Source organism: Salmo salar, chromosome 28 (genome assembly GCF_965601325.2).
Source record: "Salmo salar chromosome 28, fSalSal1, whole genome shotgun sequence".
Classification (NCBI taxonomy): domain Eukaryota; kingdom Metazoa; phylum Chordata; class Actinopteri; order Salmoniformes; family Salmonidae; genus Salmo; species Salmo salar.
In genome coordinates, this window is record NC_138318.1 from 19,196,840 (window position 1) to 19,218,033 (window position 21,194).

The 21,194-nt window shown below is 42.3% G+C and overlaps 1 protein-coding gene across 2 annotated transcripts in view; it reads right to left on the minus strand.

Annotated features, from left to right (window-relative positions):
* Positions 1–15,150, minus strand: part of LOC106589211 (kinesin-like protein KIF19) — an 83,142-nt gene extending 67,992 nt beyond the window's left edge. Inside the window, exons 1-2 of one of the 2 annotated variants that reach the window (XM_082970514.1) lie at positions 14,650–15,150; positions 13,050–13,130 (exon numbers count right to left, since the gene is read on the minus strand). In XM_082970514.1, the coding sequence (XP_082826640.1) occupies positions 13,050–13,130; positions 14,650–14,688 (120 nt within the window). In that variant the 5' untranslated portion in view covers positions 14,689–15,150. The remainder of the gene's footprint in view (positions 1–13,049; positions 13,131–14,649) is intronic. The other variant, XM_045710162.2, reaches the window with a different exon arrangement.
* Positions 15,151–21,194: the final 6,044 nt, after the last annotated feature.

Consider the following 21,194-nt stretch of genomic DNA (forward strand, 5'->3'; position numbering starts at 1 on the left):
TTTGTCACGATACACGCCGGCGCGTCACCCTTCGGATAGTGTCTTGAACGCAAGAACAAAACGCCGCTATATGGATATAACTATGGATTATTTGGAACCAAAACAACATTGGGTGTTGAATTAGAAGTCCTGGGAGTGCATTCTAACGAAGAACAGCAAAGGTAATCCAATTTTTGTTATAGTAAATCTGAGTTTGGTGGGTGTCAAAATAGCTAGCCTGTGATGGCCGGGCTATCTAGTCAGAATATTGCAAAATGTGCTTTCACCGAAAAGCTATTTTAAAATCGGACACCGCGATTGCATAAAGGAGTTCTGTATCTATAATTCTTAAAATAATTGTTATGTTTTTTGTGAACGTTTATCGTGACTAATTTAGTAAATTCACCGGAAGTTTTCGGTGGGTATGCGGTGGTATAACATAATGTCCTAGGAGTGTCATCTGATGAAGATCATCAAAGGTTAGTGCTGCATTTAGCTGTGGTTTTGGTTTTTGTGACATTATATGCTAGCTTGAAAAATGGGTGTCTGATTATTTCTGGCTGGGTACTCTCCTGACATAATCTAATGTTTTGCTTTCGTTGTAAAGCCTTTTTGAAATCGGACAATGTGGTTAGATAAAGGAGAGTCTTGTCTTTAAAATGGTGTAAAATAGTCATATGTTTGAAAAATTGAAGTTTGGGGATTTTTGAGGAGTTTTTAATTCGCGCCACGCCCTATCATTGGATATTGGCGAGGTGTTCCGCTAGCGGAACATCTAGATGTAAGAGGTTAATTATTTGTTACTTTTATTTTGTATTTTTTACTTAACACTTTTTTTCTTAGAACTTCTTAAAGCATTGTGGTTTAAGGGCTTGTAAGTAAGCATTTCACTGTAAGGTCTGTAGATGTTGTATGTGACAAATACAATTTGATTTGATTTGAAAATCATGGGCATTAAAACCTCTTTGGGATAGGGGGCAGTATTTTCACATCAGGATGAAAATAGTGCCCAAAGTAAACTGCCTTTTACTCAGGCCCAGAAGCTAGGATATGCATATAATTGGTAGATTTGGATAGAAAACACTCTAACGTTTCCAAAACCGTTAAAATAATGTCTGTGAGTAGAACAGAACTGATATGGCAGGCAAAAACCTGAGGAACATCCATCCAGGAAGTGCCATTATTTTGAAATGGTGTTTTTCAATTGAAAGCCTATCCACCATATAAAGGGATATGACCCAGATTGTGTTCCCTATGGCTTTCACTAGATGTGAACACTCTTTAGACATTGTTTCAGGCTTTCATTCTGAAAAATGAGGGAGAATGACCACTTTCAATGAGTGGACAATGGAAAGTCCCAGAGCTGTTTGGTGTACGCTACTGAGAGCACGCCTTTTGTTGTTTTTCTTTTATATTGATGACGCTATTGTCCGGTTGAAATATTATTGATTATTTAGACAAAAAACAACCTGAGGATTGATTATAAACATCGTTTGACATGTTTCTACGAACTTTACTGGTACTATTTGGATTTTTCGTCTGCCTGTTGTGACTGCCTTTGAGCCAATGGATTACTGAACAAAACGCGCCAACAAAACGTTTTGGACATAAAGAGGGACTTTATCAAACAAAACAAACATTTATTGTGTAACATGGAGTCTTGTGAGTGCAACCATATGAAGATCATCAAAGGTAAGTGATTAATTTTAATCGCTATTTCTGACTTTTGTTACTCCTCTACTTGGCTGGAAAATGTTTGTATGGTTTTGTGTGCTGGGCGCTGTCCTCAAATAATCGCATGGTATGCTTTCGCTGTAAAGCCTTTTTGAAATCTGACATAGCGGCTGGATTAACAAGAAGTTAAGCTTTATTTTGATGTATTACACTTATATTTTCGTGAATGATGAATATTAATATTCCTGTAGTTTGAATTTGGCACGCTACAATTTCACTGGATGTTGTCAAATCGATCCCACTAAAGGGATTGGCGCGTGAAGGGATCCATAAGAGTTTTTTAATATGGAGTTGGTCCCCCCTTTGCTGCTATAACAGCCTCCACTCTTCTGGGAAGGATTTCCACTAGATTTTGGAACAATTCTGTGGGAACTTGCTTCCATTCAGCCACAAGAGCATTAGTGAGGTCAGAGCAGTGATGTTGGGCGAATCATCACAAAAGTGTTGAGGTGCAGGGCAGTCAAGTTCTTCCACACAGATATTGACAAACAATTTCTGTATGGACCTCGCTTTGTGCAGGGGGTAATTGTCATGCTGAAAAAGGAAAGGGCCTTCCTCAAACCGTTGCCACAAAGTTGGAAGCACAGAATAGTCTAGAAGGTCATTGTATGCAGTAGCGTTACGCTTTCCCTTCACTGGAACTAAGGGGCCTAGCCCAAACCATGTAAAAACAGACCCAGACCATTATTCCTCCTCCATCAAACATTACAGTTGGCACTATGCATTGGGGCAGGTAGCATTTTCCTGGCATCCGCCAAACCCACATTCGTCCGTCGAACTGCCAGATGGTGAAGTATGATTCATCACTCCAGAGAACGCGTTTCCACTGCTCCAGAGTCCAATGGCGGCGAGCTTTACACCACTCCAGTCGACGCTTGGAATTGCACATGGTGATCTTAGGCTTGTGTGCGGCTGCTCGGCCATGGAAACCCATTTCAGGAAGCTCCCGGCAAACAGTTATTGTGCTGACGTAGCTTCCAGAGGCAGTTTGGAACTCGGTAGTGAGTGTTGCAACCGAGGACAGACGACTTTTACGCATTATGCGCTTCAGCACTCGGCAGTCCTGTTCTGTGAGCTTGTGTGGCCTACCACTTTGCTGCTGAGCTATTGTTGCTCCTAGATGTTTCCACTTCACAATAACAGCACTTACAGTTGACCTGGGGCAGCTCTAGCAGGGCCAGAAATGTGACCAACTGACTTGTTGGAAAGGTTGCGTCCTATGACGGTGCCACGTTGAAAGTCACTGTGCTCTTCAGGAAGGCCATTCTACTGCCAATGTTTGTCTATGGAGTTTGCATGGCTGTGTGCTCGATTTTATACACCTGTCAGCAATGGGTGTCGCTGAAATCCACTAATTTGAAGTATATTTTGGTGTATACAGTGCATTCGGAAAGTACTCAGACCGCTAGACTTTTTCCACATTTTGTTACGTTACAGCCTTATTCTAAAATGTATTAAATACATTTTCTTCCTCATCAATCTCCACACAATACCCCCTAATGACAAAGTGAAAACCGGTATAGATTTTTTGGCAAATTTATTACAAATAAGATACAGAAATACCTTATTTACAAAAGTATTCAGACCCTCTGCTATGAGACTCAAAATTGAACTCAGGTGCATCCTTCTTCCATTGATCATCCTTGAGATACAACTTGATTGGAGTCCACCTTGTCATGACGGTCCTGTGAGGATCCGAATGGGTCAGATCAGCTTGGCAATGGATGACAGTAACCAGAGCCTCTCTCACCCACAGAAGAGGGAGCTGCAGGGGGGGGGGTTGACTGCTCACACCCTGTCGTAAGGAGAGGAGATCCAGAGAACATCCCTCTCCAAATGAACACAGGAATGTGCTTTGTCTCCAGAGGCTTTCCCTGCTTAAATTTTAACAAGTTCAAAAGCGAATACTGGAACAATATCTCTAATATAAGAACGAGTCGAATTTTCAGAGGTGACCTAAAGAATAATAATGTCATATGGGATGTTATTTTGTAACGTCATTAAAAGTGTTATAAAGGAAATACTGTAACTTGAAAAGTATATACACTACATGTACAAGGTCTCCATCCTTAACGTTGTGCATGAAATATGAAAAATTATTAAAGTATTTTCTTAAAGATAGGAATGTGATTTTAGGAGCTGTAAGAGATAATTGTCTCCTATAACCTTTGCACAGTAAGTAGCCACGCCCGAGTAAGATCAGAGAGTGTCAGCCTGACGGAACCGTCCCTTTCGACCAGAGTGCATAAAGAAATTAACATTTAGACCAGAACATCGCCAGGCTGCAACTGCGCGTGTAGAGTGGTTTGAACTATTTCAATTTACCCAAAAAAACGACGTTTTCGTCTTTTGAGCTTCCAGTCATGAAATCTATGCAGCCTACTCAATCACTTTTTATAGCCACTGTTTACAGGCCTCCTGGGCCATATACAGCGTTCCTCACTGAGTTCTCTGAATTCCTATCGGACCTTGTTGTCATGGCAGATAATATTCACATTTTTGGTGACTTTAATATTCACATGGAAAAGTCCACAGACCCACTCCAAAAGGCTTTCGGAGCCATCATTGACTCAATGGGCTTTGTCCAACATGTCTCCGGAGCTACTCACTGCCACAGTCGTACTTTGGACCTAGTTTTGTCCCGTGGAATAAACATTGTGGATCTTAATGTTTTTCCTCATAATCCTGGACTATCGGACCACCATTTTATTACGTTTGCAATCACAACAAATAATCTGCTCAGACCCCAACCAAGGATCATCAAAAGTCGTGCTATACATTGTAGGACAACCAAAAGATTCCTAGATGCCCTTCCAGACTCCCTCCTCCTACCCAAGGACGTCAGAGTACAAAAATCAGTTAACCACCTAACTGAGGAACTCAATTTAACCTTGCGCAATAATCTAGATGCAGTCGCACCCCTAAAAACTAAAAACATTTGTCATAAGAAACTAGCTCCCTGGTGTACAGAAAATACCCGAGCTCTGAAGCAAGCTTCCAGAAAAGCAAGCTTCCACAAAGCTAACTAAAAAGCAGCATTCCCCAAGAGAGGATGGCTTTCACTTCAGCAGTGATAAATTCATGAACTTCTTTGATGAAAAGATCATGATCATTAAAAAGCTAATTATGGACTCCTCTTTAAATCTGCCTATTCCTACAAAGCTCAGTTGTCCTGCGTCTGCACAACTCTGCCAGGACCTAGGATCAAGGGAGACACTCAAGTTTTTTAGTACTATATCTGTTGACACATTGATAAAAATAATCATGGCCTCTAAACCTTCAAGCTGCATACTGGACCCTATTCCAACTAAACTACCGAAAGAGCTGCTTACTGTGCTTGGCCCTCCTATGTTGAACATAATAAACGGCTCTCTATCCACCGGATGTGTACCAAACTGTCACGACTTCCGCCAAAGTCGGTCCCTCTCCTTGTTTGGGCGGCATTCGGCGGTCGACGTCACCGGCCTTCTAGCCATCGCCGATCCACTTTTCATTTTCCATTTGTTTTGTCTTTGTCTTACACACCTGGTTTCAATTCCCCAATTACTTGTTCATTATTTAACCCTCTGTTCCCCCATGTTTGTTTGTGAGTAACTGTTTGTATGTAATACGGTCCGTTATGTGGGCTCGCTTTATTGTATTGTATTTGTCTATTTTGAGTAAATTACGTTTATTTACTCATATCTGCTGTCCTGCGCCTGACTCCTACAGCTACACACAGACCACATTACACAAACTCACTAAAAGTGGCAGTAATAAAGCCTCTCTTGAAAAAGCCAAACCTTGACCAAGAAAATATAAAAAACTAAATCGGCCTACATCGAATCTCCCATTCCTCTCAAGAAAATTGAAAAAGCTGTTGCGCAGCAACTCACTGCCTTCCTGAAGACAAACAATGTATACGAAACGCTTCAGTCTGGTTTTAGACCCCATCATAGCACTGAGACTGCACTTGTGAAGGTGGTAAATTACCTTTTAATGGCGTCAGACCGAGGCTCTGCATCTGTCCTTGTGCTCCTAGACCTTAGTGCTGCTTTTGATACCATTGATCACCACATTCTTTTGGAGAGATTGGAAACCCAAAGGTGAACGGAAAGGCACTGGAGCAACAAACCGCCCTTGCTGTCTCTGCCTGGCCGGTTCCCCTCTCTCCACTGGGATTCTCTGCCTCTAACCCTATTACAGGGGCTGAATCACTGGTTTACTGGTGCTCTTCCATGCCGTCCCTAGGTAGGGTGTGTCACTTGAGTGGGTTGAGTCACTGACGTGATCTTCCTGTCCGAGTTGGCGCCCCCCCTTGTGTTGTGCCATGGCGGAGATTTTTGTGGGCTATACTCGGCCTTGTCTCAGGATGGTAAGTTGGTGGTTGAAGATATCCCTCTAGTGGTGTAGGGGCTGTGCTTTGGCAAAGTGGGTGGGGTTATATCCTGCCTGTTTGGCCCTGTACGGGGGTATCGTCGGATGGGGCCACGGTGTCTCCCGACCCCTCCTGTCTCAGCCTCCAGTATTTATGCTACAGTAGTTTATGTGTCAGGGGGCTAGGGTCAGTCTGTTATATCTGGAGTATTTCTCTTGTCCTATCTGGTGTTCTGTGTGAATTTAAGTATGCTGTCTAACTCTCTCTCTCTCTCTTTCTTTCTTTCTTTCTTTCTTTCTTTCTTCTCTTTCTTTCTTTCTTTCTTTCTTTCGGAGGACCTGAGTCCTAGGACCATGCCTCAGGACTACCTGGCCTGATGACTCCTTGCTGTCCCTAGTCCACCTGGCCATGCTGCTACTCTAGTTTCAACTGTTCTGCCTGCGGCTATGGAACCCTGATCTGTTCAGCGGACGTGCTACCTGTCCCAGACCTGCTGTTTACAACTCTCTAGAGACAGCAGGAGCGGTAGAGATACTCTGAATGATCGGCTATGAAAAGCCAACTGATATTTACTCCTGAGGTGCTGACCTGTTGCACCCTTGACAACCACTGTGATTATTATTATTTGACCCTTCTGGTCATCTATAAACATTTTAACATCTTGGCCATGTTCTGTTATAATCTCCACCAGCCAGAAGAGGGCTGGAAACCCCTCATAGCCTGGTTCCTCTATAGGTTTGTTCCTAGGTTCTGGCCTTTCTAGGGAGTTTTTCCTAGCCACCATGCTTCTACACCTGCATTGCTTGCTGTTTGGGGTTTTAGGCTGGGTTTCTGTACAGCACTTTGTGACATCAGCTGATGTAAGAAGGGCTTTATAAATACATTTGATTTGAACTAGTAGTGCATCGATATGACATTTTTGGCCAATACCGATATCTTCCTTGCCAAAAAAAACCCGATACCCAATATTTAACATTTTAGCGGCCTTTTAAGCATTCTAGTACAGTTAAATAGTTAACACACACATGGATGCAGCGGTCTAAGACACTGCATCTCAGTGCAAGAGACGTCACTACAGTCCCTGGTTCGAATCCAGGCTGTATCACATCCAGCCGTGATTGGGAGTCCCATAGGGCGGCGCACAATTGGCCCAGTGTCGTCCAGGTTTGGCCAGGGTAGACCGTCATTGTAAATAATAATTTGTTCTTAACTGACTTGCCTAGTTAAATTAAGGTTACACACACACACCACACTGACCAAAAGTACATATGTACATACAGTACATATGTTCCCATTACCAGTAAAACATAATCAAAACCTATTTCTTTCACTTAATTGCTGTGTTGTTTTGTTGTTCATTTGTTCAGTCGTTTCATTCTCAACCAGGCTTTCATCATACATGTCAAGCAGTGAAGTTTCAGCTCTGTCTGTCCGTGGCCTCTCTTCCTCGGTGCGCACTGTCACTGTGACCGTTTCCATCTTGTATATGTAACATTTCACATAAACCCTGTTTCTTATCTGCGTCGAAGTAGCGGTCCTTGTACATAGCATTGAGCATGGTGGCGACACAGTAAAGAGAGAATGCCACCGAATCGCTTGTTCACAGCCTCGGTAGTTCTGTTGAGCAGCGTTTCAATGCCTTGACAGAGGGTATCACGTCTGCTGCAGGCGCAGTTGATGAGCTTATTTCTCCAGTCAGTTGTTCGAATGGAGCTAGCTAGTGAATTCATGTTTCCAAGTTTCAAACATGTTCTCAAATGCCATTGAAATGGCAGCAGCGATATGACAACCAGCACATTCATGAGCATGAAATACGACTTTACCCAGTACAAAATCCTCAACGACCCACTGTGCTGTCAGACTCAGCATGCTCATGGGGCTGATATCGCTGGTCCAAATGTCAGTCGTGAAGCTAATAGCAGTGACGCTATTACTGTGTAACTCAGGTAGGGCAACGTTTGAAAAATTGCGCACTTGGTAGTGTGTACCGGTGCTCGACCAGTCGGCGAAAGCCAACATCACCCACGACAGAGAATGGTTGATTGTCAAGGGCAATGAATTCCATTATCTTGGCATTAATGGATTTTGCCTTTGAGTTGTCTCGCTGAAATGTTCTTACTCTTTCAAATGACTGTTCGACTTGTTGACAGCTCGATCCACAGCAGACATTGTGGGCTAGGTTAGGAATGCTGTGTTGCACGTGTAACTTTAAATGTTATGTGGCATCCTTACATCATGTACCTACATTATATCAGCTTTGACATCGGTTTTACACAGACGTTAAACTAGACATCGGGCTGATGTCGATGTTGGCATTTTTAGCTAATAATCTTCCGATTACGATATCTTCACCGATATATCGTGCATCCATAGTTTGAACCCTGAATACCAACACGAGGTGGAGAAGAAAACTACCTTCTCGAACAATCACTGGTACGGTTGATTAGCTGTCCTAAGAAAATTATCTAGAAAAGTGAACATAAGTGGGACCATTCTACTACTCTCATCACCACTGAGAACCATCTACATGGCTGGCTAGCCTATCTTCAAATATGCTTAAGGAGGGAATGGAAAGTAGAATAAACTATGTAGTTCTGTTCAGGACTACATGACAAGTCAACGGGCAGAGGAGAGCAACAGTAGAAGAGACGGGTGAACGACCGCTTTTGGACAATCGGAGCCTTACAAGCGGGACGCGAAAAGGCACAACAGCCAACCAAGGCAATGACATAAATACATTCATGATTTCTTACTCCAAAGCGGTGGCGGTTCGTGTGCAAGGTATATGATTACTGTGAGAATAGTTTCTAAAATGTATCAATGATAAGTGTCTCTTTTTCTCTCTCACTCTCTCCCTTCCTGTCCATCTCCTTTTGTAAAAAGACACCATATTGTGTTAGTCCGCTAGGGATGTTATCCTGTGTTATCATTTAGTTAGCTAGTAAATAAATAATTAAACCAATATGTGTAGTACTGACTCATAAGTAAGGCTGGGGTTTTTGCAGATGCAAGGAGGTTACAACTGTTCAGAATCATATGATAAGAGGTTATGATTAATATGTTGACTGCTTTAAGGATGTGATAGGTAAAGACATTTACAGTTTAATTTGGGAGATGGTAACTCTTTAAACAACCGCTCTCATGGTGCCCCAAATCATAATGATTTAATTGTTACATGATTCATTTCATCGGGTAACAATTAAACATAGTTAGTTGATTAGATAAATAACAGTCAATGAAAGATTAATGAAAGTAAAGTCATGACAACCTGTGGTAAATTCAATTGATTGGACATGACTTGGAAAGGCACACACACCTGTCTATATAAGGTCCCACAGTTGACAGTGCATGTCAGAGCAAAAACCAAGCCATGACGTTGAAGGAATTGTCCGTAGAGCGCCGAGACAGGATTGTGTCGAGGCACAGATCTGGAGAAGGTTACTAAAATACTTCTGCAGCATTGAAGGTCCCCAAGAACACAGTGGCTTCCATCATTCCTAAATGGAATAAGTTTGGAACCACCAAGACACTTCCAAGAGCTGGCCGCCCGTTCAAACTCAGCAATCGGGGGAGAAGGGCTTTGGTGACCAAGAACCCGATAGTCACTTTGACAGAGCTCCAGAGTTCCTCTGTGGAGATGTGAGAACATCTAGAAGGACAACCATCTCTGCAGCACTCCACCAATCAGGCCTTTATGGTAGAGTGGCCAGACGGAAGCCACTCCTCAGTAAAAGGCACACGACAGCCTGCTTGGAGTTTGCCAAAAGGCACCTAAAGGACTCTTAGACCATGAGAAACAAGATTCTCTGGTTAGATGAAACCAAGATTGAACTCTGTGTCACACCCTGATCGGTTTCTCCTGTCCTTGTGATTGTCTCCACCCTCTCCAGGTGTTGCTTATTTTCCCTGGTGGATTTCTCCTTGTGTTTCCTGTCTCTCTGTGCCAGTTCGTCTTGTATGTTCAAATCAACCAGCGTGTTTTTTCCCGTGCGCCTGCTTTTCTATTCTCTTCTACTAGTCCTCCCGGTTTTGACCTTTGCCTGTTTTCTGGGCTCCATTCCCGCCTACCTGACCATTCTGCCTGCCCTCGAGCCTGCTTGTCATTCTGTACCTCTGGAACTCTGAACTGGTTTTGAAGTTTTGCCTGTCCACGGCCATTCTCTTGCCTACCCCTTTTGGATTGTTAATAAACATCTTGGACTCTAACCATCTGCCTCCTGTGTCTGCATCTGGGTCTCGCCTTGTGCCCTTATACTTTGGCCTGAATGCCAAGCATCACATCTGGATGAAAGCTGGCACCATCCTTACGGTGAAGCACGGTGGTGGGGATGTTTTTCAGCGGCAGGGACTGGGAGACTAGTCAGGTTTGAGGTAAAGATGAACGGAGCAATTTACAGACAGATTGTTGATGAAAACCTGCTCCAGAGCGCTCAGGATCTCAGACTGGGGCAAAGGTTCACCTCCCAACAGGACAACGACCTTAAGCACACAGCCAAGCCAATGCAGGAGTGGCTTCAGTACAAGTTACTTCAACAAAGTACTGAGTAAAGGGTATGAATAGTTATGTAAATGTAATATTTCCGTTTTTTATTTTGAATAAATTAGCAAAATGTAATAAAAACCTGTTTTTTCTTTGTCAATATGGGGTATTGTGTGAAGATAGTTGAGGGAAAAAAAACTATTTAACCAATTTTAGAATAAGGCTGTAACATAACAAATGGCAAAAAGTCAAGCGATCTGAATACTTTCCGAATGCACTGTATACGTATAGACTGTGATTTGGATTACTGATACAGTGCTATTTGGGTTGTTAACTGGAATCATCCTGACATTCATGATTTGTTGCTTCTAGTTTTTATTCTAATTTTGTTTGACTTTTTTGTTACTGCACTGTTAGGAGCTAGTAACACAACTCCCACCCTCCCTCCCTCCCTCCCTCCCTCCCTCCCTAGGAACACAGAGTCTTATAAGCCCTTTATCAGGTAAGAGGTAAACACTACGCAGCACACACACACACACACACACACACACACACACACACACACACACACACACACACACACACACACACACACACACACACACACACACACACACACACACACACACACACACACACACACACACACACACACACACACACACACACACACACACACACACACACACACACACACACACACACAATACCCCGCACACTGTCTCCACAACCTGTTTGTATTGTAGTGACTATAAGCCCTTGGCTGCAAACACACAGAGACGTAAGATAACCTGCTAGGCTGTTACTCCACACAGATGAACCACTCACAAAATGTTTCCATTCTATCACCTTGCCTTTGTTTTTCAATAGCACAACATCAACAGTGTATGTAGAGGTTACATTTTCTTTTATTCTACTGTGACAATGAAAATGTTTCACCAAGAATGTTGACAATAATGTTGTAAAGGGGAAAGAACATTGCTGCTACCTTGCTCTCCAACCAAGGTGCATGGATTGAGGAGCTAAGAGAAGAACTGTTGTTCACTGTAAAAAGCAGAGCTGTGTCGGCAACAATACACCATCACAATGGGCCTATCACACTTAGCTTACTCCTGCTGGTGTCATCAAGGCAGAGCAGAGGGAGAGTTGCTGGGTTAATACGTCTGGTTGTAGGTTCATTGAATTGCTTTTGAGAGCCACAGACAGAGAGTAAGCCAGGTCTCAGTCCCTCCAGTCCCTCACTCACAATTAATGCGGATTATTGCCAGTTTAACTGTGGCACCACCTTCCATGCAGTCAAAGACTTTGACTGAAGTGAACAACAAATTAGTGATGACAGACTTATTATTATTATGTGAACCGTAACAAATCTTTCACCAGCAAAACCAATGTTATCTTACCCTGGAAGCCAGAGTGTTTCTGCTCTCCTGCTCACTCCTCATGGAATTGTCATTCCAAACATAAGTCCAACAACATCTAGTCCCTACAGCAGATCACCCACTAAGACCTAAACCAGTTTATTCTCAGTGGTATTAACACCTCATCCATATCGCAGTCATAATACTGCTCATTATCATTATCATCATCATCATTCTCACCCTCCTTCTTATCATCACATCAGAAGAATTACTACGTGGTTTCCAAGTTGTCTCCATGAGGGACACACCTGGAGGCTTCTAATTGGCTCCAGGTAAATATGCTCCCCAAGGACCCTATAGGAGCCCTGCCTTTCCCTGCGCTGTATATCATGGATTAACTTCCTTTGGTTGGGGTCATGCTTTGCAATGAGGAAAATTGGAATTGGTATTTCAGTTAAATACATGGACTGAATGGAAATAGAACGATCGCCAAATAAGCTCATAATATTCTCTATGTTCATAATAGTGGCAGAATGATAAATGGTGGGTCTCAAATAGCAGTTCCATCAAGGATAGGAGCATTCAATAACGGAACAAAGCTGATTCACACACATCATGTCCTCCTTTGCTACAGTCCAGACATGTCTTGGCTGCCTTCTTTCTTCAGAATTAATCCAATTTCTATCCTCTATCAAAGAGGTCACTCTCTAAACAATAACAATCCACTGAATCACAATGCAGAGCCATCCGCATGCGTCTCTCTCTCTCTCACACACACACACACACACACACACACACACACACACACACACACACACACACACACACACACACACGTCTTCAACATTCAACATGAAATGGACCTTACTTAATCAACCGACTGACTCACTGCACAGTGTGACATCTGAGCGTTGATGCACACACACACAGTGATCGACCTCACTTGGTTTAGACCAGCTATACTGTGCTGCGCTGCTGTGAAAAGTGCATGCGCCTGCAGATACATTATATATGTGCAGCAGGCCTTGTGACTGGATGCGTGGGCGGCCTGGAACAGCTTGCGAGCTTGCACAGACACACACAAACGCAAGAATGAGCACGCATGAACACATATGCAAACACACACGGCGGGTCATCTAACCTGGTTGTCCACTCTGTGGGCCACTATGGTGGCTGCCTCTTCCCGCTCAGAATCGCTGAGGGGTCTGATCCTCAGGGCCACCTGGGAGACACACAGGTTGAAAAACACAGGCTTAGAGCTTTCACAATTAGAGCAACACACAACTACAATAACACAGGTTTAGACCTTTCACAGAGAAACACACAAAAACAACACAGGGTTAAACATTTCAGAGAGAGACACACAGGTAGAAGACGGTTAGAGCTTTCAGAGAGAGAGAGAGAGACAGTGACGACAACACAGGGTTAGAGATTTCACAGAGAGAACAATGCAAGGTTAGAGCTTTCACAGTTAGAACTTTCACAGTGCTTTGAAAAGGTTAGAGCTTCCACAGCAAATAACAGAATCAAGAGGATTCTTCATTCACACCACAGCAATAGTCTGTTGCCATTCACAAGTCAACAAGAGCAAAGGATAAAGTAAATGATCATGGTTACCCTCTGTTTTTAACAGAGTAATTTAACTTGTGTAATGTCACTATGACATGAGCCTCTATCTATTGTCCTGAAGCTCTCTCTCTCTCTCTCTCTCTCTCTCTCTCTCTCTCTCTCTCTCTCTCTCTCTCTCTCTCTCCTCTCTCTCTCTCTCTCTCTCTCTCTCTCTCTCTCTCTCTCAACATTATTCATGGGGGGGAAATGGACATCATGATACTTAGATAGACCAAGACAGACCAATGTATAGACTGATAACCCATCCACACGTTATAAAACTATTACATAATCAGGGCGGTGCATAGAAAACAGTCTCTGAGTTGATACAGTCAGACTGAATAGGCCACCTGGTGTGAATGTCTCGCAGAATGAAATTGTAGGGCGGTAATGTTGCTTGTTAGTGAAATAGGTAACTAATGTTATGTTATTAGATAGAAGGATGAGGCAGATGTGGCAGAGTCAAAATAACATGTTTAGTGGGTAGATATGGGAATGATACAGGCCATACATTCAGCTCTGACATTGATCCATATGAATTAAACCTTTACAGGACAATTCAGTCATTCCACAGACAATGGGGATTCATATTTTCCATCACCAGTGCTGTGGAGCTAGTCAGTGTATGACATAGTGGAGAAGATGAGACTGGAGAACTGAAATGAGCCATGTTAATAATTCAGGTATGGTATATTACACAGGCTGGAACCACTGGGAAAGAATAAGGTCTGTGTGGAGATGGCAAACTATTGACTTATGACATGGGAATTCAATGTTAAAGGTAAACAAATGTCTCCATATGTGACTGAGGCAAGAGGTACTGTAATAAAAGGCATAATTTGCTTAGTAATGTAATTTAGGCTATAATAAACTTGTATTGTATTTTATTCTAATCTTTAATGTGGGCTATCTGAATAAAATACCAGTTTGAGTGGCATTCAACTCAGCAACCCAGAACCAACGGGCATATAGGCTACAATCTAGTCTACACAATTATCTAAAGTCACGACTTCCATGTGGCATATTACACTTAAATGTCCCCATACCGGTAGGCTATACAACATTACTGCTGTTCTTGCAGTAATAGTAAACAGGTGTGATGATGTATAGGTAGGCTACGGTATTGTACTTACTGTTAGTTGGTGGTCCTTTGATTCGCCAGTGTCCTTCATGGCCACTTGTAGTTGGAGTGTCCTCGACTTGTTAGAAAATAGTGGCCGTCTATACAGGCTACTAAACTGGACATCGGTCAGACATCCTGCACAATACCTGCACGACCCCTCTCAAAACCACCTGTACTACTTGTCAATGTAGCCTACAAACAAACCTCTACCTTTCCGCGTCAAAATAGTTAGGATCATTTTTTTACGGTTAAATAAACGCCAGTCCAGTCGCCAAAAGTGCGCTCTTTCAAGCCTGATATAATCGCGTAAAACGAGTACATTCCGTTTAATCTATTCTGTTTAAAGAAATAATTAGGTTGTTTATTCACCCATGTCTTTGAAAACAGACAAGGATACCGACGAGAATGCGGACGGAGAATGGCAGGTGTCGACCTGTCTACTAGAACTGCCCTTTTATTCTCCTTCACTCTCGCCTTTTCTTTTCTCCTCTAACGACTCGTGTGTTGTGTTCCTGGATACCCGAGATCACCAGCACAGAGGCATTCTTCAGAGCCTCATAAGCATAACCAGAGGCGCGTAAAACACGGCTGCTTCTTCGATTTGCCGCAGCCCAATGATGACATCTGGTGGACAAATCCATGGCGCAAAACATTGCGCAAATGGCTCTCCAAATTACGTAGATGCCCTTGCTTTCCCGCCAGATTTAAATACAATTTGACTGCGGTTTCTAGAATAACATAATCAATTATAAAACACGTTTAACAAAGGCATTTGTGCCAGGTTACAGGTGAGACCCAAATGATTTCTTAACACCGAAAAATGCTTATTTTGTTTGCCAACATTGTTAATGTATCATGTTTTTTAAATCCACATGTACGGTATTCACATGGGTCAGATGTTTTGATTTGTTTAACACTTTTTCTGGTTACTACATGATTCCATATGTGTTATTTCATAGTTTTGATGTCTTCACTATTATTCTACAATGTAGAAAATAGTTTAAAAAAATAAAGAAAACACCTGGAATCAGTAGCTGTGTCCAAACTTTTGACTGGAACTGTATATACAGTATATACTGTATATCAAATAATTAAATATGTATAACAACTCAATACAATTATTGAGTTCCACATGACTCATTAAGAATGTCTCTATTATAGAAAATGCCTTGCTGTCTTTATTTGATTGGTTCAAGATGACATTACAGATGACATGTGGAACATCATGTTGTTACGGTGTTCCGTGTCTGACTTTCTCTTCACAGACGTCTTTCTCATAATGATATTACATCATTGGTTTGTGAGCACAGAATGTACTGTATATACCTGTAAGTAATTGACAATTAAATAAGAAGTAAACATTGCTTTTCGACATCACTGAAAAGTCAAAATTACCAACAATCCATTCCATTCACTCCTATTTTCATCATGGGAGATTTTCTGTTATTATGGGGACAAACACATTTCAAAAGCGCCACCACAGCACAGATTAATATTGGGGAAAATTCTACTTAGTCAGATTTACAGGGTATACATTTTCTATTCTCTAGACGAGCTTACATACAGCAGCTAAACTCATCAAAAAAAGAAATGTCCCTTTTTCAGGACCCTGTCTTTCAAAGATAATTCGTAAAAATCCAAATAACTTCACAGATCTTCATCGTAAATGGTTTAAACACTGTTTCCCATGCTTGTTCAATGAACAATAAACAATTAATGAACATGCACCTGTGGAACGGTCTTTAAGACACTAACAGTTTATAGACGGTAGGCAATTACGGTCACAGTCATGAAAACTTAGAGGACACTAAAGAGGCCTTTCTACTGACTCTGAAAAACACCAAAGGAAAGATGCACAGGGTCCCTGCTCATCTGCGTGAACGTGCCTTAGGCATGCTGCAAGGAGGCATGAGGACTGCAGATGTGGCCAGGGCAATAAATTAAATTAAATACAAGCAAAGGCTAGCTTTTTCAAACAGAAATGTGCATCCTGATTCCAAAAAGTTTTGGGGCATTGTAAAGTCCATGGAGAATAACAGTACCTCCTCCCTGCTGCCCACTGCACTGAGGCTAGAAAACACTGTCACCACTGATAAATCCATGATAATCAAGAATTTCAATAAGCATTTCTGTACGGCTGGCCATGCTTTCCACCTGGATACCCCAACCTCAGCCAACAGCTCTGCACCCCCCGCAGCAACTAGCCCAAGCCCCACCCCCTCCCGCTTCTCCTTCACCCAAATCCAGACAGCTGATGTTCTGAAAGAGCTGCAAAATCTGGATCCCTACAAATCAGCTGGGCAAGACAATCTGGACCCTCTCTTCCTAAAATTATCTGCCGCCATTGTTGCAACCCCTATTACTAGTCTGTTCAACCTCTCTTTGGTATCATCTGAGATTCCTAAAGATTGGAAAGCGGCCGCGCTCATCCCCCTCTTCAAAGGGGGAGACACTCAAGACCCAAACTGTTACAGACCTAAATCCATCCTGCCCTACCGTTCTAAGGACTTCGAAAGCCAAGTGAACAAACAGATCATGACCATTTCGAATCCCACCGTACCTTCTCCGCTGTGCAATCTGGTTTCTGAACTGGTCACGGATGCACCTCAGCCACGCTCAAGGTACTAAACGATATCATAAATGCCATCAATAAAAGACAGTACTGTGCAGCAGTCTTCATCGACCTGGCCAAGGCTTTCGACTCTGTCAATCCCTGTATTTTTATCGGCAGACTCAACAGCCTTGGTTTCTCTAATGACTGCCTCGCCTGGTTCACCAACTACTTCTCAGATAGAGTTCAGTGTGTCAAATCGGAGGGCCTGTTGTCCGGACCTCTGGCAGTCTATGTGGGTGCCACAGGGTTCAATTCACGGGCCGACTCTCTGTATATCAATGATATCGCTCTTGCTGCGGGTGATTCTTTGATCCGCCTCTACGCAGATGACACCATTCTGTCTACATCTGGCCCTTCTTTGGACACTGTGTTAACCTGTTAGGGCTAGGGGGCAGTATTGACACGGCCGGATAAAAAACGTACCCGATTTAATCTGGTTACTACTCCTGCCCAGTAACTAGAATATGCATATAATTATTGGCTTTGGGTAGAAAACACCCTAAAGTTTCTAAAACTGTTTGAATGGTGTCTGTGAGTATAACAGAACTAATATGGCAGGCCTACACCTGAGAAGATTCCATGCAGGAAGTGGCCTGTCTGACAAGTTGTGTTTCATCTTGGCTCTTTTTATTGAAGACTGAGGATCTTTGCTGTAACGTGACACTTCCTACGGCTCCCATAGGCTCTCAGAGCCCGGGAAAAAGCTGAACGATATCGAGGCAGCCTCTGGCTGAAACACATTATCGCTTTTGGCAAGTGGCCGATCAGAGTACTATGGGCTTAGGCGCGTGCCCGAGTCGACCCCATGCTTTATTTTCTTTCGTCTGTTTACCTAAATGCAGATTCCCGGTCGGAATATTATCGCTTTTTTTACGAGAAAAATGGCATAAAAATTGATTTTAAACAGCGGTTGACATGCTTCGAAGTACGGTAATGGAATATTTAGAATTTTTTTGTCACGAATTGCGCCATGCTCGTCACCATTATTTACCCTTTCGGATAGTGTCTTGAACACATGAACAAAACGCCGCTATTTGGATATAACGATGGATTATTTGGGACCAAACCAACATTTGTTATTGAAGTAGAAGTCCTGGGAGTGCATTCTGACTAAGACAGCAAAGGTAATAACATTTTTCTTATAGTAAATCTGACTTTGGTGAGTGCTAAACTTGCTGGGTGTCTAAATAGCTAGCCTTGTGATGCCGGGCTATCTACTGAGAATATTGCAAAATGTGCTTTCACCGAAAAGCTATTTTAAAATCGGACATATCGAGTACATAGAGGAGTTCTGTATCTATAATTCTTAAAATAATTGTTATGCTTTTTGTGAACGTTTATCGTGAGTAATTTAGTAAATTCACCGGCAGTGTTCGGTGGGAATGCTAGTCACATGCTAGTCACATGCTAATGTAAAAAGCTGGTTTTTGATATAAATATGAACTTGATTGAACAAAACATGCATGTATTGTATAACATAATGTCCTAGGGTTGTCATCTGATGAAGATCATCAAAGGTTAGTGCTACATTTAGCTGTGGTTTGGGTTTATGTGACATTATATGCTAGCTTGAAAAATGGGTGTCTGATTATTTCTGGCTGGGTACTCTGCTGACATAATCTAATGTTTTGTTTTCGTTGTAAAGCCTTTTTGAAATCGGACAGTGTGGTTAGATTAACGAGAGTCTTGTCTTTAAAATGGTGTAAAATAGTCATATGTTTGAGAAATTGAAGTAATAGCATTTCTAAGGTATTTGAATAACGCGCCACAGGATTCCACTGGCTGTTACGTAGGTGGGACGATTTGGTGCCACCTACCCTAGAGAGGTTAACAAACCTCCAAACGAGCTTCAACGCCATACAACACTCCTTCCATGGCCTCCAACTACCCTTAAATGCTAGTAAAACGAAATGCATGCTCTTCAACCGATCGCTGCTCGCAGCCGCCCACCTGACTAGCATCACTACTCTGGACAGTTCTGACTTAGAATATGTGGACAACTACAAATACCTAGGTGTCTGGCTAGACTGTAAACTCTCCTTCCAGACTCACATTAAGGATCTCCAATATAAAGTTAAATCTAGAATTGGCTTCCTATTTCGCAACAAAGCCTCCTTCACTCATGCTGCCAAACATACCCTCGTAAAACTGACTATCCTACCGATCCTAGACTTCGGCAATGTCATTTACAAAATAGCCTCCAACACTCTACTCAGCAAATTGGATGCAGTCTATCACAGTGCCCTCTGTTTTGTCACCAAAGCCCCATATACTACCCACCACTGCGACCTGTATGCTCTCGTTGGCTGGTCCTCGCTACATATTCATCACCAAACCCACTGGCTCCAGGTCATCTATAAGTCTTTGCTAGGTAAAGCTCCACCTTATCTCAGCTTACTGGTCACCATAGCAACACCCACCCGTAGCACGCGCTCCAGTAGGTATATTTCACTGGTCATCCCCAAAGCCAACACCTCCTTTGGCCGCCTTTCCTTCCAGTTCTCTGCTGCCAATGACTGGAACGAATTGCAATTTTTTTTTTTACTGAAGTTGGAGACTTATATCTCCCTCACTAACTTTAAGTGTCAGCTGTCAGAACAGCTTACCCATCGCTGCAGCCGTACACAGCCCATCTGTAAATAGCCCATCCAACCAACTACCTACCTCATCCCCATATTTGATTTTGTTTTTCTGCTCTTTTGCACACCAGTATTTCTACTTGCACATCCTCATCTGCACATATATCACTCCAGTGTAAATAGCTAAATTGTAATTACTTCGCCACTATTGGCCTATTTATTGCCTTACCTCATTTGCACACACCGTATACAGATTTTTCTATTGTTATTGACTGTACGTTTGTTTATCCCATGTGTAACTCTGCGTTATTGTTTTTGTCGCATGGCTTTGCTTTATCTTGGCCAGGTCGCAGTTGTAAATGACAACTTGTTCTCAACCGTCCTACCTGGTTAAATAAAGGTGAAAAAAATAATAATAATGACTGTTACTTTTGATTTTGACCCCTCCTTTGTTTAGGGACACATTATTCCATTTCTGTTAGTCACATGTCTGTGGACATTTTTCAGTTTATGTCTCAGTTGTTGAATCTTGTCATGTTCATACAAATATTTACACATGTTAAGTTTGCTGAAAATAAACGCAGTTCACAGTGAGAGGACATTTCTTTTTTTGCTGAGTTTATATATAGACCCCAGGCCCTAATTTTAATGGGCCAGTGGACCAAAACAAGGGTACATTTGTTACCATTGGACAAAGAGGTGCAGCTATGTTTGACAGGTAACTATCAGTGGTGATGTCATACAGGCTGGCCGGAGGACAGCAACGACTTCAGTCAAAACAATTCATTTTGATATTACTTAAGTGGTTGGTGTGTCATAGGGTTAGTTTAAACCAAATTCATACCCTCTCACCAGCCCCATCTCACTTTATGAACCCTTGACAACCTATATTACACAGTAACTTTAACTCCTGTAATGGCATTGTGACATGAGTTTCTCTTCATCCATTGTCCAAGCTCTCTCTCAAAACACTCTTCACAGGATGGAGCTCAATCATGGCATGCACTGCAGGGAAGGCGCTTCTGCAGAAAAAGAAAACCTGCTCTTTAGATACAGTATAATTACTAGTCACAGCATGAATGGACAATATGATACCTCATCCACACATTATCAACTATGAGATTATAAATTGACTATGTAAATTGTAAAGTATTTTGTCTGTAATGTATTTTTTGTTGTGTCGGACACCCAGTAAGACTAATGGGGATCCTAAATAAAATAAAATCAGAGCAGGCGTGGTGCACAGAACACAGTTTTGGAGTTCATGCTGTTACTGTATATAGGCTACCTGATGTGAATGCATTGCCAGATGAATGCTATTGAAGGGTAGTGTTGTTTGTTATCCTAATGAAATAGCCAACT